Source organism: Myotis brandtii, unplaced genomic scaffold, assembly GCF_000412655.1.
Source record: "Myotis brandtii unplaced genomic scaffold, ASM41265v1 scaffold953, whole genome shotgun sequence".
Classification (NCBI taxonomy): Eukaryota; Metazoa; Chordata; class Mammalia; order Chiroptera; family Vespertilionidae; genus Myotis; species Myotis brandtii.
The window spans coordinates 764314-789804 of record NW_005371933.1 but is presented as its reverse complement, the minus strand read 5'-3'; the positions used below and the strand labels follow the sequence as shown (position 1 = coordinate 789804).

Below are 25491 nucleotides of genomic sequence, written 5' to 3'. Positions count from 1 at the left end.
GGCGAGGGAGGGGCGTGGGCGCTGTCCGAGTCTCCGGGTCAGCTCCGCCCGCCCCACACCGTTGGGGCAGCTTGTTCTGGGCGACTGGCTCACCTCAAGTGAACCACGGAACTCGAAGGTTGTTTTTGTGTGTGTGTGTGTGTGTGTGTGTGTGTTTTATGGAATGACTTGCTGTTACTCAGAAAAGCGATTGGCCAGGGTAGGTGTCAAAGGTGAGAACGAGGAAGGGGAGAGAGCAGTGTTCCTCTTATTTATCCGTCGGAAACTGTTGCTGGGGTTGGATTCGGCGCTGCAAATCCATGGAATCTGATATTCTGCCACCGTCCCAATTCTCCTGGGTTTTTTTTAGTGGTTGACCTGATATTCAGAGAAATAGACCCAGGTATATTTGAAACTGCTTGTACTCCCGCGAGGTGTTGACAATGGCTTCTGCAGATTTCCTTGTGACAACTGTTCGGACGAAACAGTTGTGCTGGGGAGATTTTTCTCCAGCACAGGAAGTGCTCTTCTCCTCCTTTTCTCTAATCCTTATCCGACTTGGGAAGTGGAATCTTTCTCTGCTAGTCATTTTCAAGTGTTAGTTTTAATACCCTTCTGTGCGCACACCAGTGGTTTCCCAGTGACCAGACTTACTTCCTAACATGAAAAAATAAGTTAGACTTTGCCAGAGGAATTTCAGTCTGGAGATGAACGTAGTATTTCCTCAAATCCGGTTTCATAGTGTATCAGTTAGTATCGCTGGTTTTCCCTCCTCCCCCTTGTTTTGCTTTTTGATTGGTATTTAAAAAAAAAAAAAGTAGTACTGTAGTGTTGGTTATAATTTAAAATGTAAAATAAAAATTTTACCGATCATACAGAAGGTAGCTGATCCATTTCTCTCTCTCTTTTTTTTTCAATTACCTTTTACATTCGGTATTATTTTGTACTAGAGGCCCGGTGCACGACATTCTTGCACGGGGGGGGGGGCGGTCCCTCAGCCCGGCCTGCGCCCTCTGGCAGTCTGGGACCCTGGGGGGATGTCCCCCGAGGGGTTCTTAGTACAAGGTTTTATTATATAGGATAGGATAGGATTGGTTTCAGGTGTACAGCATAGTAGATAGGCAGTATACTTTACAAAGTGTTCTCCCCTATATTTCCAGTACATCTGACACCATACAGAGTTATTACAACACTAGAGGCCCGGTGCATGAAATTCATGCACTGGGCCCGAGGGGTTCTTAGTACAAGGTTTTATTATATAGGATAGGATAGGATTGGTTTCAGGTGTACAGCATAGTAGATAGACAGTATACTTTACAAAGTGTTCTCCCCTATATTTCCAGTACATCTGACACCGTACAGAGTTATTACAACATTATTGACTATATTTCCTATGCTGTACTTTATATCCCCATGACTATTTTGTAACTTCCAATTTCTACTTCTTAATCCCTTCACCTTTTTCACCCAGCCCCCCAACTCCCTCTATATTTGGTGAAATATAGCAACCCAAAATATTTTGGTTTGTTTCATCTAAATTTTGTAGCATAGTGCTTAGGGAGGAATATCCATGTTAATTTTCCCAGACTTTGGAAGTCTATCGTTGAGTATCAGAATCTAATGTTTGTTCAAATTACTTTATGTATATACTGTTCATATCCTCCCTTCCCCTAGGAATTACCTTTCTTAAATACACCTAAGAAGTCTGACAGAATAATATAATGAGCTAAGGTATTGACTATATACTAAATCAAGAAACCTGGAATAAGTAAAATCTGTAAGGTTTATTCAAACTTTTCCATCTAGCATTTAAGGATATATAGACTCCCTGTATATCCAAGGACATATCCTATATAATAAAACCCTAGTAGGCAAATCGACCGAATGGCAGACCACCTGGTCACTATGACGTGCACTGACCACCAGGGAGCAGATGCTCAATGCATGAGCTGCCCCTTGGAGGTCAGTGCACTCCCACAGGGGGAGTGCCGCTTAACCAGAAGCCGGGCTCACGGCTGGCGAGTGCAGCAGAGGTGGCAGGAGCCTCTCTCACCCCCGCAGCAGTGCTAAGGACCCCTCGGGGGTCCCAGACTGTGAGAAGGCGCAGGCCACGCTGAGGGACTCCCTCCCCAGTGCACGAATGTCGTGCACCGCGTCTCTAGTAAACATAGAATAACACCATCTGTATAACGTTACACAACTTAAATTTACAGAGTATTTTAAGCAAATGTCTTGGTTGGTCTTTATAAGAATTCTGCTGAGTTTTATTATTCTTCTATTTTATAATAAAACAGCTTAGAGAAGTTCAGTAACTCCACATGAAGGATATGGAATTGAAATCGAGGGTTCTGTCTCCCCAAATTTCTTTCCACTAAACCATGATGCCTCTTATATTTTTGTAAATTGAATACAGTAGGTCCTTGGATTACGTCGGAGATCTGTTCCTATGTACGTAACGCAGTCGGAACCCACCTACTTTAGCACCTACGTCACTCACATGGGGCACATACACAGCAGTAATGAAGTGAAACAGTAAAAAAAATTTAAAAGAAAGATAACAATTCCTGACCTTTACTTGTGGTAAATAAATAATAAAAAACATAAAGCACATATGTACATACGTTGAAATGACGGAACTTTTTTTTTTTTTATAAATAAATGGGAGATGGCGACGTAACCACGAAACGACGTATGTCGAGTCCAACGTAACCCGAGGACTGTCTGTAGTGTATCTGGAGTATAGTGTTAAGAGACTTGAGTTGCATCCTGGCTTTACCAATTACTATCTCTGTGATATTGGGCAAGTTACTTAGCCTCTCTTAACCTCATTTTTCTTATATACAAAATGGGAATAATAATACCCACGTGCTCAAATATTTTGCAAATGCAAAGCACTTGTGATTATATCTGGCAGAGTTAAGTGCTCAGTACATGTTAATAATGCTGCTGCTGCTTGGATTTCAGTATGAACTCGCCCCACACTTAGTTTTTATTGTTCTCTAGCAGGAACATTTTACTCTGCAACTCAAAGTCTTTTCTCTGATTCTTAAGCATATCATGTAAATTCTTGCTTCTTGTTTTTTTGCTGTTTCTCCAACTGAATCTTTTTGGCTCATAGATGTTTTTCAGTGTATACCTTTCTTCTGTCCACATCTCTCTTTCTTAATAATACCTATCCTTACTATTTGACCACACATATCCTTTGTCCAAAAATCTGCCTTGATGTTCCATCTCCATATCTATGCATATCCTAGTCCTCATGCTTAAAATGCCTTTCTCCTCCTTATCCCAAGTTGAAACTTTTAAACTAAACTCAAATGCTCCTTCCTTGGTGAAACCTTTCTTAACTGTCCCTCATAAACAGAAACTTTTCTCTCTCTCCCTTTTTAAAAAATACTTTATTTATTTATTTATTTTTTTATTGATTTCAGAGAAGAAGGGAGAGGGAGAGATAGAAGCATCAGTGATGAGAGAGAATCATTGATCAGCTGCCTCCTACTGGGGATCGAGCCCACAACCTTGACTTGTGCCCTTGTCTGGAATCGAACCGGGACCTTTCAGTCTGTAGCCAAAGGTTCTCTCTCTTTTTTAAAAATATATTTTTATTGATTTCAGAGTGGGGGAGAAGGATAGAAACATCAATGATCAGAATCATTGTTCGGCTACCTCCTGCACACCCCCTCCTGGGGATCGAGCCCACAACCCAAGCATATGCCCTGACCGGGAATCAAATTGTGACCTTCTGGTTCATAGGTAGACACTCAACCACTGACCTACACCGGCTGGGCTCTCTATTTTTTCTATATCCCAACACCTACCACAGAATCCAGAATATAAATGACATAGAATAATTGTTTGTTACAGGAATAAATGACTTCTGCTTTTGTCTCATGTGATATTAATACTTGGGACTATAAAACTTAGCACATTTTGGATGGTATAACTAAAAAAATCACTTAATTTAGAGCCAGAATACTTCAGTTAAAGTCCAAACTCTTATAGAAGCTATGTGATATTGGGCAAGTTGCGCTGCTTCTATAAGCTATAAGTGTCTATTTTGTCACATACTAGTATAAAATGAAAAGTACACCACTTACAAGAATATTGTGAGAATTAAAGTCTTGTATAGAAGTCTTTAAGGCAATCTTATGAATTTATTTTGTATCAGACAAATAGTAATTCTTTGCCTAGTTTATGTCCACAGACCATCAGCATTGGCTTTACCTGGATGCTTAGTAATGCAGAATCTGCCTTATGCATAATTTGCATTTGAACAAGATCCTTCAGTGATTTATGTGCACATTAAAGCTTGAGCCCTAACTGGTTTGGCTCAGTAGATAGAGCATCGGCCTGCAGACTGAAGGGTCCCAGGTTCGATTCCAGTCAAGGGCATGTACCTTGGTTGCGGGCACATCCCCAGTAGGGGGCGTGCAGGAAGCAGCTGATCAATGTTTCTCTCGCATCGATGTTTCTAACTCTCTATCCCTCTCCCTTCCTCTCTGTAAAAAAAATCAATAAAATATATTTTTAAAAAAATAAAGCTTGAGAAGCACTGATTTAGAATGTTATGAAAGATCAGAAGAGGATGAATTTTACTTTAGCTAGAAGATCAGGGATAATTTGATGGAGGTGATATTTTGCAAACTCTGAAGGATAGATAATGTTTTGTATATGTAGGATAGAGAGAATACCTTCATGTGCAAAGGGGCTGCATGTGAGGAAGTCCCTGACTACAAGAAATGGTCTACTAGATTTTAAAAATATCATTGTACATAATAAATGTTGTAAAGGTATGGTTGAATGGAGAAAGTAGTTAATTGTGTAGGAAGGGTTCTAGGAAGTCTTCAGGGTCAGATGAAGTATATGTTGAAGGATTAGTAGGAATTTTTCAGATTAAAAAGATGGAAGAGCATTCACTTAAGAACTATGAAGTAAAATAATTGGTGGAGGCAGTTCCTGTAGCTTATACTTGTGAGTCCACAGAGACCTAAAACAATGCTGATTTAGACCATGAACTCTTTGGAGTTAGAAACTGTGCTTTATTCCCAGTATCATCATACCCAATGCCTACCACAAAGCCTGGCACTTATCAGGAACTCAGTAATTATTTGATGAATGAATGAGTACATGATACTTCTCGATTAAGATAAAGGTGTTGTGGGGGTGGGAGTTGGGAGGAGAAGGGAAAAGAAGGGTATCTGTAATACTTTGAACAATAAAGATAAATTTAAAAAAAAAAGATAAAGGTGGTGTGCTACTAGAACTGGTACCCTGATCTTGGACTTCCAGCCTCCAGAACTGTGAGAAATAAATTTCTGTTGATTATAAGTTATCTAGTCTGAGGTATTTTGTTGTAGCAGCCTGAATAGACTAAGGCACTCCTGTGTAAAAATGATAGTATCTACAACTCATAGTACATTATTGTGATCAATAAGTTGTAGACATAATAAATAATTGTTGTTTTGAGTAAATAATAATTTTTTTGTTTATTTGTTAAGGTGATCAGACATCTAGCCTACTCTTGTATGAAGTTCCCTCTCCCCAGAAAGGATATCACCTCTAATACAAGTTAGTAGTATAGATAGAGGAATCTTTAGTTTTTTCTTAAAAAAAATTTCCTACTTGATTTTTTAAAAATTATATCCTTGTAGGTATTATCACAAATATCATCTATATGATATGCTAATGAATTATAATACATGGTATTTAATGGGTGCAAGAACAGTTTTTCTTTCCTACTTGAAAATTGAAAATGACTTTTTAGCCAACCTTTCTTGGGGAGAAAAAGGTAATTAAGCAAGGTTTATCATTTTAAAAAATTAATCTATTTTCATAAATTTTAAACTCATAAAGCATTACACAAATCTATAAATGGGATAAAATTGCATAAAACTATTTGCACATGCAAATAAATACATATAAAACTGGTAAAATCTGAGGGTCTGTTAGTGTCCTAGTTTTGATCTATATATATAAAAGCCTAGGGTGACCGTTAATGACCAAACAACCGGAATGACCAGTCACTATGACACACACTGACCATCAGGGGGTAGACGCTCAATGCAGGAGCTGCCCCCTGGTGGTGAGTGTGCTCCCACAGCCAACCTCCTGTGGCTTCTCCCCCCAGCCGGCCAACCTCCTGCAGCCATTCACCCCTGGGCCAGCCAGCCAACCTCCTGCGTCTCTCTCCCCCAACCCCCCCCAGTGGCCAACCTCCTGCAGTCCATCGCACTGGCCGGCCGGCCTCCCGATGGCCCCGATCAGGGGGCCGGCCAACCTCCTGCGGTCCCTCCCCCTAGCTGGCTGGCCCCCTGACAAGCTGGCTAACCTCCTGGGGTCCCTCGGGACCCCACACATGCACGAATTCATGCACTGGGCCTCTAGTAGTTACATAAGATGATACCTTGGGGGAAACTGAGTGAAGGGTACATGTAACCTCCCTACTATTTTTGCACTTTCTGTGACTCTATAATTATCTCAAAATAAGTTAAAAGACTCATAATGCAAATAAAAATAATTTCTGTTAAATAATTGGCTTATGCCAAGATGGTATTTAATTTTTATAAAGGTAAGTTCAGGAGATTTAATTGATTTTAATACCACATACATTATGTAAATTTACTGATATCATTGAATAGTAAGGCAACTAAAACCATAAACCAAAACAATATGAATATAAATGTAACCTAAGACAATTTTATACAAGGCTTAAAATATTTTTTATAGTGTGTCATGATCAAGCAAGCTCCAATATACTATACTAGAGGCCCGGTGCACGAAATTCCGTGGGGGGGGGGGGGGGGGGAGGCTTCCTCAGCCTGGATTGTGAGAGGGCACAGGCCAGGCCGACGGACCCCACTGGTGCACGATTGGGGCTGGGGAGGGATGCGGGAGGTTGGCCAACCAGGGAGGGACTGAGGGAGGGCTCCAGGGCTTGTCAAGCCCATCTCGCTCAGTCCCAATCAGCCGGACCCCAGCAGCAAGCTAACCTACCAGTCAGAGTGTCTACGCCCTGGTGGTCAGTGCACTTCATAGCGACTGGTCAACTGGTTGACTGTCTGCCCCCTGGTGGTCAGTGCACATAGCGAATGGTTGAGCAGCCTTAGCATATCATTAGCATATTATGCTTTGATTGGTTGATCAAATGACCAGACACTTAGCATATTAGGCTTTTATTATATAGGATGTCTAGCAGTTATAAAATTGTTATCTTTCATTGGCCTATATATACATTAAAATGTTTTATAACTAAAATGGGACAAGGGAATTTATTCCTTCACTGTGAAACGTGCTTCTTTTGTTATTTTCAAAAAAGATGATTTTTGTCTTCGTTCTTATTGCATATTAAATAAGAAAATATTCACATATAGAAAAAGTTGACAAGTGGCCGCATAATGTGCATTATTCATTGCAGCATACTTTTCTTTCATAGAAATTTAGAACTCATCTAAAGGCAGATCAGTAAATCTTATCCTAAATATACTATCACTAGAGGCCCAATGCACGAAATTTGTGCAAGAATAGGCCTTCTTCCCCTGGCTGCTGGCACCGGCTTCCCTCTGGCACCCTGGACCCCAGGCTTCCCTCCGGCTGCTGGCACCCGGGACCCGGTCTTCCCTCGCAGCCCCAGCTTCGTCCGGAAGGTTGTTTGGGAGGATGTCCAGTCTAATTAGCATATTAAGCTTTTATTATTATGGATACTTTTTTTTTTTTAATATATATTTTATTGAAGGGAGAGAGATAGAGAGTTAGAAACATCGATGAGAGAGAAACATCGATCAGCTGCCTCCTGCACATCTCCTACTGGGGATGTGCCTGCAACCCAGGTACATGCCCTTGACCGGAATCGAACCTGGGACCTTTCAGTCCGCAGGCCGACGCTCTATCCACTGAGCCAAACCGGTTTCGGCTATGGATACTACACTTACCTTTCAAAGTGAAGTTCTCAGGCTGAATAGAAAATTCAGAGAAAGGATCCCTCACCCATTCATACACTTGAATTGAAAGGGAAAGAAAATTACTGTTAAATTTTGTTTTGCAGTTTTCCCAGGTGACTTTCAATAAAACTTGAAATGTCCTCATTCTGAGCCCAAACAGCAGTGGAAACATTTTTAAGGTTTCCCTTTGCAATAGATTTTTTTCAAAGAATATTTCCTCTTAAGTCCACATATTTATTATCTTTACACATTTCCTAGAAAATAACAAGAATATTTTACATAGTGTAATAAGAAAGAACTAATTTACAATTAGTGTTTTAGCCCAGCCAGTTGAGCTAACCGACCCATGAACCAGGAGGTCATGGTTAAATTCCTGGTCAGGGCACATGCCCAGGTTGTGGGCTCCATCCTTAATAGGGGGCATGCAGGAGGCAGCCGATCCATTGATGTTTCTATCCCTCCCTCCCTCTCCCCTCCTCTCTCTGAAATTAAAAAAAAAAAAAGAATAAAATACTGTTTTAAAATTCTGAATACCTATCCTAGAGTTAAGAACCAAGCTAGCTGTTTCTTACTCTGGTTTAATTTAAGACAGCTGTGCTCTTGAAGTGATTTGGAATCTTTTTCTTTCTTTTGTTTTTTGTTTGTTTTTTAATGCTATTCTTGTTTTAGTTTGCTAACATGTTAGGCTAACTACCAATTTTTAGACTTTTCTGTTGTTTTGTTCTCACACTGATTGTGTCTTGGTGGTACTGGGGAATGTGTCAAACTGCTGTTGCTGGCATTCCTACATATATGTCCATGATATTTTCCCACTTTGCATGGAATGGAAAATATTACAGAATTATAAGCTAAAGGTGCCTTTTTGAGATTCTGGCATCCATGCTATGACAAATTGCTAAACATATACAATTCTTTATTACAGATTCCTTAACACTGTAATTTATACATCCTTTTTTGGTTTAGATTAAGTGTAGCCCCTTCTACAGGGCAGGAAACAGTTGTTAAGATCCTTTCCTGCCTCATAATTCCAAAACCTTTAATGTCACTGCTGTACTAATGACTTCCTGATCTAAATCTTCCTCTTGTTAAGTCAAGAAAAACATTTCTTGTACCTAATGGAATGGAATTTTAGTTAAATTTTAACTCATTTTCAACTGAGATTGAGACAAGCAGAAAGTAATTTTGAGACAATATTTTTTAATTACAAGATTCTATGATGGCATCTACAAGAACTAATTTTAAACTTTAGGGAAGGACAGTAAATTCAAAAGTACTTACATTTTATCTCTAACTGAGTAAACTGTATTATAAAACCTTTTTAGAATCATACAATGTTAAATCTGGAAAGGAATAGGAAACTGGAGACCAGAGGACATTAATGATTTGCTGTAATTAGTAGCTAAGCTAGGACTTAGCTTCATTTTATTATAATTAAATGGTTGCAGGAGTTCTCACAACCAGACTAGGTTATGACTCATAATTGATCCACTCTTTGAAGTTTTAGCCAAAATTATAATGGCTTTTCTCAAAAGCTAACCTAAAATTTAGGTTAAAATTCAGCTTTTAAAAAAAAAATATATATATATATATATATATATGCTGTCTGTGGTCTCCAGAGAAGGCATGTCTATGTTAAGAATGTTTTGGGTTGCCTGGCTGGTGTGACTCAGTGGTTTGATTCCTGGTTGGGGCACATGCTTGGGTTGCAGGCTTGAACCCCTATAGGGGGAGTGAATGATGTTTCTTTCTCTCTATCCTTACCCCTTCTTCCCTCTCTAAAAAATCAATAAGAACATGTTTTTTAAAAAAGAATGTTTTGGGTTGCTGTTGCCAAAATTATTTTCTAAAGTACCACTCCAGTTATGTGGCTTCTAGTTAACAACAGTGATGGTTGTTTACTAGTGCATATTGCCTGGTCCTACAGATGTCTTTTTTCTTAACTCCCATATGACCTCAAGCAAGTCCTTTACTCTCCCCATTTTTTTTTTTTACCAGAATATGTGACATTTGTACTTCTGTGATTATCTTAAGCTCTAAGCTACTGTGCAGACTATGAATGGAATTTATTTTGTAATCTGGGAAACTGAATCTCTTCACCTTTTTTAGAGGTGACCTAAAAAACCTTTTATTTTTGCCAAAACTAAAGATGTAATTATATAAAGAGAAGAGTTAGCTGAAATAGCAGGGAACTCTTACTAGTTAGATTTATCCAGAACTAATCTTTGACGTATAAAGCGCTTAACATAAATATTTGGTGATTTAAATGAAAGAACATATGAATAAATACATTAAAAAGTAGAGAAAAATTGTCTATAGTTTTTCTTTAGGCAGTAAGTTATGTCTAAAGGTTTGTGTGTATATATATGTAATGCCTTTGAAAATAATTTATACAGTCACTTTGTTCTGTATAATGTACATAATAATGAAGGGAATGCAAGATGATATCATGTGATTTATTTTGTATGAATCTGCCATTTAAAATTTAAAGTGGTTCTGAAAGCAACAAATGAACAAACAAGAAAAACTCATAGACACAGGCAGCAGTGTGGTAGTTACCAGAGGGAAGGTGGATTGGGAGATTGAAAAGGATAAAGGGAGTAAAAATTATGGTGATGGAAGAAGATTTGATTTTAGGTGGTAGGCACACATTGCAATATAGAGGTGACATAGAATTGTACACTTGAAACCTGTATAATTTTATTAACCAGTGTCACCCCAATAAATTTAATTTAAATAAGTAAATAAGATCTGGCCAGTGTCTTCAATGGATAGAGCATAGGCCCATGTACCAAAGGGTCTCAGGTTTGATTCCTGGTCAAGGACACATACCTTGGTTGCAGGGTTGATTCCCAGCCCAGTTTGGGTGCATGCAGGAGGCAACCAATCAATGTAATCTCTCTCACATTGATGTTTTTCTCTCTCGCTCTCTCTTCCTCCCTTGCACTCTAAAAATCAATGGGAAAAATATATCCTTGGTGAGGATTAACCAAAAATAAATAAATAAAACAAAAGCATTGAAAAAATTTTTTTTAACTTATTAAGTGTAGATCAAGCATGTCAAACTCAAAGGCTAACACAGGCCAAATAAACACGAGTTTGACATGCTTGGTGTAGATTCTGGTACCAGTCCAGCTAATTAGCTATGCGACTTTTTTCATCTTTCATTTTCTTGTTGTAAAATAAAAGATGATATTTAGATACCTTTAAAATATGAGAATGGTATGTAATAGTAGGTCTTCAAATGCTAATTATGTTAGTTGAATTTATGCTTATATTATAAATTCACACATTATTCCTTGGTTTATAATTTTGTCCTCTTTTCTCCTAAGACCTCAGTGGTTCAATAGCAGCCCCAGATGTCAAATTAAACCTTGGGGGAGATTTTATTAAAGAATCTACAGCCACTACATTTCTGAGACAAAGAGGATATGGATGGCTTTTGGAAGTTGAAGATGATGATCCAGAAGATAACAAGCCACTCTTGTATGTAAAAATACATACTATTTTATTTTTAAAGTTAGTTTGTGGAATGATTATAGTCTTTCATTATTATTTAAAGATAAGTATGGAAAATCTTAACCTTTTTTGTCAAAAATTTTGGCTATTTTCAGTTTATTAGTGATCATTAAAACGGAGGAATTAATATTTTTAACCTATTAAATTGCAGAAATTAAAGGTTGCATGTTTGAGTCTGGTCAGGGCACATACCTAGGTCGCGGGTTTGGTCCCGGGTCGGTGCATAAAGGAGGCAGCCAATCAGTGTTTCTCTCAACATCGATGTCTTTCTCTCTTCCTCTCTGTCTCTCTCTTTCTCTGTGGTTTATGTCTTTCTCTCTGAAATCAATAACTTCAGGTGAGGATGTAAATAAATAAATAAATATTGCAAAAAGAAAACGAATCATAATCCTCTCTTACACACACACACACACTTTAAACTGTTAGGTCTTACCTGGGCCTATAGCTATCTTAAGTAAACATAACAATCTTTTTTTTTTAATGTGAAGTCTAAAAAAGCAGACCACTTGGTTGCTTGTTGTGGAAATTCAGTTTAAGACCATTTAAGATTTCCAAAAAGATGATTGCCCTAGCCGGTTTGGCTCAGTGGATAGAGTGTCGGCACCAGATTGAAGGAGTCTGGGTTTGATTCCGGTTAAAGGCACATGCCTCGGTTGCAGGCTCGATTCCTGGTCCTAATCGGGGCACATGTGGGAGGCAACGAATTAATGTGTCTCTCTCACATGGATGTTGCTCTCTCTGTCTCTTGTCCTCCCTTCCACTCTCTCTAAAAAGTCAATGGCAAAATATCCTTGGGTGAGGATTAACCAAAAAAAAAAAGATTATCATTCCCAAATTTCTCCCATATAGAAATTCTAAAGCTACCACTGAGGACTATAGAGAGACTTACTTTTTTTTTTTTTTGTTAATGACTATGTTATCACTTGGAAAAAATCTGAAGAATTTAACAATTTTGAAAAGAACCTATAGCTTTATAAAATTGAGGCATTACCAAGTTATTCTCTGTAGTAATTATTGATAGATGAAGTGCTAAAACATCTTATTTCTATGTTGATATACCATATTTCATCAAATATAAGATACAATGGATTATAGGGTGTAGTTATATTTATCAATAAGAAAGAAAAACTGCTTAAGACAGCATAAAGCTGAGGACATCAAAGGGCTATCTCCTTGGTATAAAGATAAATGAGAAATAACCCACCATACAAAACGAGACAGCAGGGGAGTTTATTTGTCTCAGTTTGGCACTGGATGGGGTATTGAAAGAAAACTTTCCCCTGAGAATGTAAGCCCTGTACCAGTTCTCATCTAGGATTGCAGTCTGAGTTATCTGTACGGTCCAAAAAAGTCTCAAGCAGAAAATTATATTTAAAGTCCCAAATTGGTAGTGCCTTTAGAAGACTGGCAAAAGGAAAGGCAGTTCTTGGAAACACTTGGCTTCCCTTCAGGCTAGCATAATTGTAAGACACCAGCGAATGTGAGATTCATCCCAACTTTAGAGATGTTAAAATGCTGAAAATGTATACCTTGGAATCAGTGAAATATGGTACTTCAAATGCAAATGCTTTGTTGACCTATAGAGACTATGCCATTATATTTAAACTAGTGCCCCAGTGCACAGATTCGTACACATTGAGAGGAATTAATTAGAAGGTGTCCAGCAGGGGTGGAATTGGGCAAGACTGGCCAGACACGCCCTGGAGCCAATCTTCGGCAGTCCCTCCCCAGCCGGCTGCACCTGGGGCAGCACCGCGGCTCGAAGGTTGTCTGTAGAGTGAGTGGGGTCCCTCTGGCAGGTGGGATCCCTCAGCCTGGCCTGCGGGGATCAGGCCGAAACCAGCTCTCCGACATCCCCCTAGGGGTTCTGGATTGTGAGAGGGCGGTTCTCAGGTGACGCACCCCAGAATTAGGCTCCCTCCTCTCTTGTTCCAGGTGCATCACCCAAGAACCACCGCTGCCAAGTCACCACAGCTTGGCAGCTCCTGCATTGAGCGTCTGCTCCTTGGTGGTCAGTGCGCATCATAGCTACCGGTCGGATGGTCGCTTAGCATTTTATATATATAGATATAGATATAAGTTCTACAGATGTCTCCATATTCACAAGTGTGCCTTTTAAATTTTTTTAATTTACAATTATAGGGAAGAATTGGATATCGATCTGAAGGATATTTACTACAAAATCCGATGTGTTTTGATGCCAATGCCATCACTTGGTTTTAATAGACAAGTGGTGAGAGACAATCCTGACTTTTGGGGTCCTCTGGCTGTTGTCCTTTTCTTTTCCATGATATCATTATATGGACAGTTTAGGGTAAGTATATCTTACTTTATATAAATTCCAAATTTTTCAGGAGTTTAAAAATTAAAGATAGCCAAATATTAACTATCATAGGACATTACATTTGAGAAATGCTTTACCGCTATGCATTATTTCTCATTGTTCATCCCTATAACTATTTTTTTAAATATATATTTTTATTGATTTGAGAGAGGGGGAGAGAGAGACAAATATCAATGATGAGAGAAAATCATTGATCAGCTGCCTCCTGCATGCCCCCATCGAGCCCACAACCCAGGGATGTGCCCTGACCAGGAATCGAACCATGACATGCTGGTTCATAGTTTGATGCTCAGAAACTGAGCCACACAGGCCAGGCTCCTAGAACTATTCTTAATTATGTGGGAAGTACCTTACATTAATGCTTTTCAAACTTTTCCACATTATCATTCACATAGGAAATATTAATATTGGGCCCTAGCCGGTTTGGCTAAGTGGGTAGAGCATTGGCCTGCGGACCAAAGGGTCCCAGGTTCGATTCCAGTCAAGGGCACATACCTTGGTTGCAGGCTTCTCCCTGGCCCGGGCCCTGGTCTGGGCTCCTGCAAGAGGCAACCAGTTGATGTGTTTCTCTCACATCAATGTTTCTCTCTGTCTTTCCCTCTCTTTTCTACTCTCCCTAAATGTCAGTGTAAAAATATCCTCTGGTGAGGATTAACCAAAAAGAAAAGAAAACATTAATGTTTGTATAGTGACTGGGGTAAATGGCTGGAACTAATCCCTTCTGACCAGAAGTGACCAAAAGGGCTGCCCGTGCCCTTACTTGATTTCCCCAAGGGATGAAGAGTTGGAAACACAAAATTCATAATCATGTTCTTATCTTTTTCTCATTTTTAGTTCTGTTTTTTAAAATAGACATTTTAATAAATGAGGGTAGGGATTCCATCAGTATTTGTTGTGGGGTTTTATTTGTTGTTTTTTTATTTTTTTATATATATATATTTTATTGTTGATAGTATTACAGATATCTCCCATTCTCACCCTCACCCCCCACCCCAAGTATTTGTTTTTATATAATACTTTGTCCTACTTTCAGGGGCTTTATCATCAAAACACAACATACACAGATCACTCCCTCATCCTGAGATTGTTTCAGCTTTAGTCATTTGGAGCTCCTTCAGATTAGCTTCAGTGTCCTTTCAAAATATTCCCATTCTTTTTTGAACACTTTCTTTCCTCTGACTCTACAAAGTGTTCTGGGCTTATCTTTTACCTGCTTCAGCCCTGGAATCACGTATTTCTCTAAGGCAGTGGTTCTCAACCTTGGCTGCACATTAGAATCTCCTGGGAATCTTTTTAAAATCCTTCCTGATTTCTGGGCCTCATCCTCCGGAAATTCTGTTTCTTTGTTACTAATGTTGTGGCCTCACCCCATAACAAAGAATCAGAATTTCTGGAGGATGAGGCCCAGAAATCAGGATTTTAAAAAGATTCCCAGGTGATTCTAATGTGCAACCAAGGTTGAGAACCACTGCTCTAAGGAATCCTAGTTCCTTTTATTAGGGAATGATATTTAGAAACCAGAACCTGGGCAATAAGAATGCTTATGTAGCTGCTGGGGTGTCATTATTTCTAGACTCCAAGTAAACAGAAGATGGAAATGTATGCACATATTATTATTATGCTAAGTCTCAGGAGTTAAAATGATCTGAAATGTCTTTAATTCTATTACTTGGATAAATGTGTGATTAATATAAACTTTAAAGACCTCCCAAGAAGATTGGTAACCTGTTTCAGGGATGAATTTTCCTTGCAGGATGGTGAAAATCAGGGGGTTGGGAGTAAACTCTTTGTTCTCTTTTTACAGTAATCTTTTATCATAGTTCTTGAAGTACTGATGTGTCCTTAGGCAATTGATCATTGCTAAATTTTTTTTAATACTTTATTAAATACTAGAGGCCTGGTGCACAAAAATTTGTGCACTCAGGGAGGGGAGTCCCTCAGCCAGGCCTGCGCCCTCTTGCAGTCCAGGACCCCTTGGGGGATGTCTACCTGCTGGCTTAGGCCTGCTTCCCAGGGGATCGGGCCTAAGCTGGCAGTCAGACATCCCACTGGCAGCCTGGGAGCCCTCAGGGGATGTCCACCTCCCAGGGGAGTGGGTCTAAGCCACAGTTAGACATCCTTAGCACTGCCAAGAAGGCGGGAGAGGCTCCCACCACCGCTCCACTCGCAGCCGTCAGCCCGGCTTGTGACTGAGCGGAGCTCCCCCTGTGGGAGCACATTGACCACAAGGGGGCAGCTCCTGCGTTGAGCATCTGCCCCCTGGTGGTCAGTGCGCATCATAGCAACTGGTCGTTCCAGGTCGTTCCGCCATTAGGGTCAATTTGCATATTGCCCTTTCATTATATAGGATTTCAGAAAGGAAGGGAGAGGGAGAGAGAGATAGAAACATCAATGATGAGAGCAAATAGCTGCCTCCTGCATGCCCTTTCACTGGGGATAAAGGCACAACCGGGTCGTGTGTCTAGATTGAGGAATCCAACTGTGACCTCCTGGTTTGTAGGTCAGCTCTAACGATTGAGTCATGCCAGCGGGGATAAATTTTCAATTTGAATCTAAAATTACATTCACATTTTATTCTTATTAAGTTTTATAAAGATACCTGGGAAACCAAACTCTCTATGACCTGAAATTGGGTATACCAAAGTATCTTATATGGTAGGTAATTGAGTTCCTAGGAACGTCCCCAGCTTATTTGGTACAAAGAATTAATTGCATGAATTTTTTTCCCCCTTAGGTGGTATCATGGATTATAACTATTTGGATATTTGGTTCACTAACTATTTTCTTACTGGCCAGAGTTCTTGGTGGAGAGGTAAGTGGTTAATTTTGAAAATAGCCTTTGTTTTCTGTGGTAAGCTTTATTTTTGAGCTGCAGATGCCATCAGTGGCTATATTCATCATAAGTACTAGTATTTCTTGTTCCAGAATTGCTTTTAACTTATGCGCCTTCCTTTAAGAGGATCAACATATTAGTATTGTATGTACTCAATAATGTTATAAGAAAGGAAGTGGAAAGAAAAGATCCCATCCCACTCATAAGTAATTGACAGCTTTTTAGGGAACCATACAATTTATTCTCTGTTACAGCATTCTCAAAGTTTTTGATCTCAGGTCCCCAAAGAGATTTCTTAATGTGTGTTATATTTATTATATTTACCATGTTATAAATTAAAATATAAAATTTTAAAATATATTTATTCATTTAAAATTAAAAATTAAACTAGATTCACTTTAACATAATACATTTAAAAAAAAACATTTTGCAAAACAAAAGCATTAAAAGAGTGGTGGTGTTTTATATTTTTGCAAGTACCCTAGTTCCCTCATACCTGCGGTTTTGCTTTCTGCTGTTTCAGTTACCTGTTAGCAACTACCATCCAAAAATATTAAATGGAAAATTACAGAAATAAACAACTCATAAGTTTTAAATTACATACCATTCTGAGTAGCATGATGAAATCTTATGCCATCCCATGCAGAGAGTGGATTCATCCTCCATGCAGTATACACCAACTTATTAGTCATTTAGTGTAGGGTACTGGGGTATTAGATCAGAGAGAGAGACCACATTCACATAACTTTTATTACAGTTTAGAATTGTTAATAATTGTTCTGTTTTATTACTTGTTTTTACTCTTTAAAAAAAAATTTATATTTTCAGAGAAGAGGAAGGGAGAGGAAGAGAGAGATAGAAACATCAACGATGAGAGAGAATCATTGATCAGCTGCCTTCGGCACACCCCACACTGGGGATCAAGCTCGAAACCCGGGCATATGCCCTGACTGGGAATTAAACTGTGATCTCCTGGTTCATAGGTCAGTGCTCAACCACTGAACCATGCTGGCTGGGCAAGTTGTTGTTACTAGTATTCTTACTCTACTTAGTTTACAAATTAAACTTTATCGTAGTATGTATGCATAGGAAAAAACATAGCACAGTATATGAAATTTGAAATAATATGAGTATAATACGTCATGATCTCTTCCTAATTCTCACATTATTGAAAGTATAACAAAGAATATATAATGTTCGATATTGGTTTAAATGAATATCTAGATTTCTGTGACATTTATTTAAAAATTTAAAAATTCACAGGTTGCATATGGCCAAGTTCTTGGAGTTATAGGATATTCATTACTTCCTCTCATTGTAATAGCCCCTATACTTTTGGTGGTTGGATCATTTGAAGTGGTGTCTACACTTATAAAAGTAAGTAGTATGTATTATAAAAAGTAGTTTACTATTTCCCAATAACAAAAGTATAATAGTTCTCTGGCTAAGAATATCATAATCTTTTACCTGCTTTAGCCCTGGAATCAGGTAACTCTTTATTAAACAATTAATAATATTTTGGAACAATGATCTTACTCACTGATTTTACCAATAGTATTTCATTTTTCTTTTAATTATCAGAAATTATAATATATGTCTTGGGGGGGGGGATAAAGAACAGAGAACAAATCAGGCCTGAGGATATTATACTCAGATAATTTTTTAAAAATATATTTTTATTGATTTCAGAGAGGAAGAGAGAGGGACTGATAGAAACATCAGTGATGAGAATCACTGATCAGCTACCTTCTTTATGGAAAATGTAACTTTTTAAGACCACCACTTTCAGAACTGCCATTACTTTAGCCTCCACACTAAAGTATTTGTTTTTAAGTAGTGCCACTTAATTTTTATGACATTTGGTTTTAAAGTTTATTACTCATTCCAGTATAGAAGAAATTATTTTTTTCAAAATTGGGTAACTACAGGCTAATACTGACATTATATAAGCATTAGGAATTGAGTAGAATGTGGATTTTGGAACCAGTCAATTCTGAATTGAAACCCTGGTTCTGCCACTTACTTGCTGTCTGCCTTGGGGAGAGGAGCTACTTTTTCTTACCCTCCTCTGCAAAATGGGAATGTCAACAACTGTTATGAAGATTTTAAATGTAATGCCTAGTACAGTGCTTGATACAGAGTAGGCAACAAGTGGTAACTGTTATTACAAATATTATCCTATGTAATAAGTAATAAAAGTCTAATATGCAAATCGATTAGAACGACCGGCCGCTATGGCACACACTGACCACCAGGGAGCAAATGCTCAACACAGGAGCTGCCCCCTGGTGGTCAGTGCACTCCCACAGGGGGAGCGCTGCTCAGCCAGAAGCCCTGAGCCAGGCTCACAGCTGGCGAGCCCACTGGCAGTGGCGGGAGCCTCTCCTACCTCCACAGCAGCGCTGAGAATGTCCGACTACTGGCTTAGGCCTGCTCCCCATGGAGAGAGGGCCTAAGCTGTCAGTTGGACATCCCCCAAGGGCTCCCGGACTGCGAGAGGACACAGGCTGGGCTGAGGGACCCCCTCCCCCCGAGTGTACGAATTTTGTGCACTGGGCCTCTAGTAAAAGAATATTTTGAGAACATCTTTATATGTTTGAACATTTTAGAGATCAAGGAGATCTTTTTTCCTTTACATTGTAATCCTAAACATTTGTTTAAATTGCCATTATTAACACGTAGTTTAAAACTTTTGTAGTGTAGGAGCTAGACCCATGCTGGCATTTAATTATCTAGCCTTAGTGAACACACCACTTCACTGAATCATTCAGAATAACTTCCTGCTCATTTTTTTGGGGGGCGGGGGGGGGGTAAAACGTGTTTTAATACTGCTGAGACTACACCCAAAATTGCTAAAACTGTGTCTTCTGTTTATTTTTAGTCATCACATTCAACTGAAAATTGGTCCTTAATAATCTTTATGGAGCATATGAATGTATTATTACAAAATGGAAAATCTTATATCATTAGAAATTTAGGATAAAATTATTTTTAAACTTCACATTTTTCTTTGCCAAATTTGTTTTCCTAATGACTTAATCTTCTGTGTGTAATGAATTTTTGTATATGTTCCTTGTTTCAGTCCAAATTTTGAGGAATATGTTGCAGATCTCTCATTATGTAACTACTAGAGGTCCGGTGCACAAAATTTGTGCACTGGGGGGCGGGGGTGTCCCTCCTCCCATCCTGTACCATCTCCAATCTGGGAACCCGCAGGGGATGTCCGACTGCCAGTTTAGGATCGGGCCTAAACCGGCAGTCGGACATCCCTCTCACAATCTGAGACTGCTGGCTCCCAACCACTCGCCTGCCTGCCTCCCTGCCTGATCACCCACTAACCACTCCCCTGCCAGCCTGATTGATGCCTAACTGCTCCCCTGCCGGCCCAGTCACCCTTATCTGCCCTCCCCTGCCAGCCTGGTTGCCCTTAACTGCCTTTCCCTGCAGGCCTAGTCCCCCCCCAGGTGCCCTCCCCTGCAGGCCTGGTTGCCCCCAACTGCCCTCCCCTGCTGGCCTGGTCACCTCTAACTGCCTTCCCCCGCTGGCCTGATCGCCCACAACTGCCCTCTCCTGACAGCCATCTTGTGGTTGTGGGCGCTGCCATGTTTGAGGGTGTGGCAGTCAATTAGCATATTCCCTCCTTATTGGCTGTGGGTGCTGCTATCTTTGAGGGCGTGGCAGTCAGTTAACATATATCCTCCTTATTGTCTGTGGATGCGGCCATCTTTGCGATGGTGTGAAGGTCAATTACCCTCTTTATTAGATAGGATAGCATTAAAATACAGTTTAATCTACAACCACTAATCTTTTAAAAATTAGATTTCTATAATTCTTACCAATTGTTAACCATTTATTTATAACAACAAAAATTGAGACATGACATACAAATGCAATTTGATCATAATTTTATTTTATATATTTTTCTGTACTTTTCTGTAGGCTTAAAATATTTACCTGGTTTTTGTTTGTTGTTTTTTATTTTTATTTGTTAAATATATTTTTATTGATTTCAGAGAAGTGAGAGAGAGTGGGAGATAGAAACATCAGTGATGATAGAGAACCACTGATTGGCTACCTCCTGCACGCCCCCTACTGGGGATCGAGCCCACAACCTGGGCATGTGCCCTTGACTGGAATCGAACCTGGGACCTTTCAGTACACAGACCGACGCTCTATATACTGAGCCAAACCAGCTAGGGATGTTTTTTATTTTTTAACTAGAGGCCCAGTGCACGAAAATTGTGCACTCGTTGGAGGGGGCCTGCCGGGAGGGGACTGAACTGCTGGCCTGCGCCCTCTCGCAGTTCGGGAGCCCTTGGGGGATATCCGACTGACGACTTAGGCCCACTACCCACGGAGAGCGGGCCCAAACCGGCAGTCGGACATTCTTAGCACTGCCCCGGAGGCAGGAGAGGCTCTCGCCACCACCACTGTGTTTGCCAGCTGTGAGTCTGGCTTCTGGCACACTGACCACCAGGGGGCAGCTCCTGCATTGAGCGTCTGCCCCTTGGTGGTCAGTGAGCATCATAGCGACCGGTAGTTCTACCGTTTGGTCGATTTGCATATTAGTCTTTTATTATATAGGATTATTGTTGAAAGCATTACATATGTTTCCTTTTCCCCCCCATTAATTCCTCTAGCCCATCCCTGTGCTGTTGTGTTTTTTAGTTTAAAAATCAATAGATGGTTGGACCATCTCAAATATATTTTCAATCAGTATGCCAATATTTTTTGCCCTTGTACCAGTGGTTCTCAATTGAGGGTGATTTTCTCCCTAAGGGCATTTCACAATGTCTCAAGACATTTTTCAGTGGCCCAAATTGGTGGTGGAATGTTACTGGTATATAGTAGGTTGAGACAGGGATACTGCTAAACATCCTGCAATGCATAGAGCAGCTTCCCCCAACAATTATCCAGCCCAAAAATGTCAGTAGTAGTACAAGGTTCAGAAAACCTGCTCTATGCCAAGTCTGTTTCTATCATACTTTCCCTGATTTCTACTCTGGAAGTTCTTTCTTTCATTTTAATCTGTAAATGGCTTCAGTAACTATATCAATAAGTACTACATAAATTTCAAGTGGAAATAATTTAAAATTAGATATGTGTATACTTAGAAAACCACAGTATATTTTATTTAATTAAAGTCTTCACCAAAATGTTATGTTTTTTTCTCCTTTTTATTTAACCCTATATTTTTATCTATTCCTGGGAAAATGCCGGGATACTTAATAAACATTGTATAAAATTTTTATTTAATCTGTTTTCTTCTTAGAAGAAAGTAAAGGAAAAAATTTCTGTGTAAGAAGAATCAGTTAGTTTTCTTTCAGCAATCAAATTTCTTTCAGCAATTTGGCCCAATAATAGTTTTTCCAGAAGTTGCCTTACCTTAAATCACCAAGGACACTTGTTAAAAGGATTTATAACTAGATCTGTTTCTTAGAAATTCTGATTTATCACAATTAGAGTGAATCTCAGGATTTTCTTTTTAATAGGCACCCTAGGTGATTCTTTTGATTATACATGTTTGATAGCAAAACACTTCATTTGCAGAAGTCAAGGAGAAGAGCAAGTACTAACATTCTTTAAAGTTTTTTTTGATATATTTTTATTATTTTTTTAAATATATTTTTTATTGATTTCAGAGAGTATTCCCTCACCAACGGGGACTTCACCTTTGTCTCCTCCGCAGACGCGGAAGACCTCAGTGGTTCAATAGCAGCCCCAGATGTCAAATTAAACCTTGGGGGAGATTTTATTAAAGAATCTACAGCCACTACATTTCTGAGACAAAGAGGATATGGATGGCTTTTGGAAGTTGAAGATGATGATCCAGAAGATAACAAGCCACTCTTGGAAGAATTGGATATCGATCTGAGGGATATTTACTACAAAATCCGATGTGTACTCCTGCACGCCCCCTACTGGGAATCAAGCCCACAAACTGGTCATGTGCCCTTGTCCGGAACTGAACCCAGGACCCTTCAGTCCACAGGCCAATGTTCTATCCACTGAGCCAAAATAGCCAGGGCCATTCTTGGAAGTTTTAAACATTCTCAGTAAGTTTTACTATTTGCCACCATTGGTTGTCAGGGTTGTTTTAAACAATATTGTAAATATTATTTTTACTCTATAATATGCAAAATGTTAATTGACTTGCTAATATGCTGCCCTTTGTCTTTTTTGTTTGTTTTTTAAAGCTGTTTGGTGTTTTTTGGGCTGCCTACAGTGCTGCTTCATTGTTAGTGGGTGAAGAATTCAAGACCAAAAAGCCTCTCCTGATTTATCCAATCTTTTTATTATACATTTATTTTTTGTCCTTATATACTGGAGTATGATCTAAGTCACATGTGAGTAGAAAAAGACAATGTTACCTTTGCGTGAAGGTTGGGAATTCTTGCTGAAGGGATTGAAGAAAAGCTGTTGCTGATAAAATTTTACATGTTCCAGATATAAAGACAGGTTTAAGGCTTTTTTAAAACAATATTTTGTTTTTGGATTTAATTAAGCAATTGCAGTTATCTGGATTGTTTTTATCAGAATTCTAAATTCTGTTTGATTCTTCATATTCCAGTCAATAAAATATAAAAGCATTGTGTTTTTAAGATTGTGTTGCTATTCTCCTAAAAATTTGTGCCCAAAGCACCTGGAATGGTAATTACACTTCACTTAAAGGGTAAATATGACAACATCCTGATAATCTAAAAGTGCAATTTTTTTCTTTAAAGGATTTCTCTTCACTGTAGATCCTGTAGATTTATATTTATATTTATACATATATATTTATGAAATAATTCTTATTAACAAAATATATTTCTGAATAGCGAAAAATGAAGATATTTTAAATCTGATGCTTAAAATTTTTTCAATTCGGCCATTAATCTTTTTATTTATAAATTTAAATTTGTTTTTTAATTAATTTTAAAATCTTATACATGTTTCAGTATGTCCTTGTTAAAATTCTTAATAATAACAACTAAAACTAATTTTAACATATGTTGATATAGATTTGGTTTGTTTGGGTGTTTTAAAAAACCATTTTTTAATATCTATACATTAAAAATTTCTGTTTATCTTTCTGACCAAAGGAGCAAAAGGTATAATGAATATGACATTCATTAAAATTATTAATATGTAGAAAAGCAGTAATATTTATAGCATCAGTAAATATTTTTAAGTGGTATTCCTAAGTCATAAAAGTTGCTTGAAAGAGACCTTTAAAATCTTGTGGTCCTAAACAATGTTACATGAAGTAGAAAAAAATAAAGTGCTTCCTAGCTGTTTGTTTTGTGTTATAACACCTTGTCCTGTATTACTTGATATTTGAACAAGTATCAGGCACTCTAACAGATGTACAATATTTCCTAAGGGAAATAGTAAGAAATTTTAGCTAGTGAAATTTTTGTTGCAAATAACTTCATAGACTTTATATCTACCTTTAATTAATATTACCTTGTAAAGTAGATAAAATATTTATGTTCATAAAATAGCAAATGCCTAACTATTAGCAAATTATCGTATTATTTGTTCTGTTCTGAGCTGGAAGAGTTAACTGCTGCCCTCAATATGATAACATGGCCACCTCTTGGTATGTTTTCCTTCAGCGATCTTTTCCATCAGGAAATACCCAGCAATTCTGAACTAGCCTGTAAATTAGCAAGCTATCAAGCCCATCTCTCTTCCTTTTACCCTCTCCCCCTTGAAAAAAGAAAGAAAAAAACTTACTTTGGGCTGCAGGAAGAGTGAGTCTCTACCTTTGAACCAGAATAATGTGGAAAATTTCATATGCTGATATTTTAAACAAGTTTAAGAAAACAGATTGGAAGCACCAGAGGGATGGAACTTCTGGAACCTAAATAATATGTTGTGAGGAAGGATCTATAGCTACAGAAGCAGTAACTGTAAAGTAAATATTTGTCATACTGAAGGAATTCCTGAGGATCAATACATTGTTACAGTGAATTATTATATTTGATGTCCATATTCTTGACCCTGGAATCTTTTCCTAAAAGCTTGAGGATCCATACTAGGGGATAGAATTTCACTAAGCAATAAGTCAAGGTACTTTAGGACAAAGTACATAAAAACAAAAAGGTTTAATATTTTTAAGCTATCATGTTTATTTATAATGATGTGAGATAAAATGAGGTATTTGTGTTCTAAAAAGGTTTTAAGAATAACTCATATAATCTTGTAAATTGCCCTGTTTGGGGTATATATAAATACAGTTTTAATGTTTCAAGCTCAGCCAACATCTTCATATGTTAATGAGCAAAGCAGTTAAATCACATTGTCAGTTTGAAAACATGATTTGTAAATGTGTACAAAATACAGTACTGCTACCACTAATAATGATAAGTTGACCATAACAATGTTCTCTCCTTGAATTTTTATATAGTGTTTTCTAAGTCATATTGATTTTAAATCATGATTTCCAACCTAATTATTTAGTTCATTAGTATTTCTAGAACAGAAATAGCCAATAGTCTCTTCTAGTGTATGTTTTAAGTATTAACAGCTATAGTAATCCTGATGAATGTTAGTCCTCAAAACAATTATGAGGCATATTTACTTCTGTTTCAAATTGATTGTAAAATAATTGAAATTTTTATTAAAAATCAAAGTCTATATATAATTTTCATTGTATTAAACATTGTTTAGGAATATTTGTAAAGTTTTATGAACCATTTCTTATCCCTAAGGTCTTATAAAACAGTTTTATACGTAATAATGTATCTTTCCAAAAATTCCCCAAATGTTAATATGCTAGTACAGAGTTCTAAATGAGTGAAATTTGCATTGACTTAAAATGAGGTAGATATTTTTGTTTAAATAATGTTTAAAATTTAGTAAGTTTCTTTTAAAATTTGATGTAATAAAATGAA

The 25491-nt window shown here is 38.2% G+C and overlaps 1 protein-coding gene across 8 annotated transcripts; it reads left to right on the top strand.

Annotated features, from left to right (window-relative positions):
* Positions 1-148: 148 nt before the first annotated feature.
* YIPF4 (Yip1 domain family, member 4) lies at positions 149-25236 on the top strand. Of its 8 annotated transcripts, none has more exons than XR_001360594.1 (7): positions 149-212; positions 11246-11399; positions 13575-13746; positions 16511-16588; positions 17873-17986; positions 22807-23282; positions 24211-24314. XR_001360594.1 is itself a non-coding variant. In XM_014533205.1 (7 exons), exons 1-6 carry the CDS (start codon positions 5689-5691, stop codon positions 22942-22944), a joined length of 735 nt encoding a protein of 244 aa, XP_014388691.1. In that variant the 5' UTR covers positions 5674-5688; the 3' UTR covers positions 22945-22956; positions 24211-25236. The 8 variants fall into 8 exon arrangements, 5 of the variants coding, with proteins under 5 accessions (XP_014388691.1, XP_014388694.1, XP_014388693.1 ...); XR_001360595.1 differs by lacking the exon at positions 149-212 and adding an exon at positions 5476-5547; XR_001360593.1 differs by lacking the exon at positions 149-212 and adding an exon at positions 5674-5767.
* Positions 25237-25491: the final 255 nt, after the last annotated feature.

Excerpts from the sequence above, each read along its gene's own strand:
- YIPF4 (XM_014533205.1), top strand. The coding sequence starts at position 5,689 with ATGGGTGCAAGAACAGTTTTTCTTTCCTACTTGAAAATTGAAAATGAC. Across the intron at positions 11,400-13,574 it reads GAAGATAACAAGCCACTCTT|GGAAGAATTGGATATCGATC; the intron begins GTATGTAAAAAT and ends TTACAATTATAG. Across the intron at positions 16,589-17,872 it reads CCAGAGTTCTTGGTGGAGAG|GTTGCATATGGCCAAGTTCT; the intron begins GTAAGTGGTTAA and ends AAAAATTCACAG.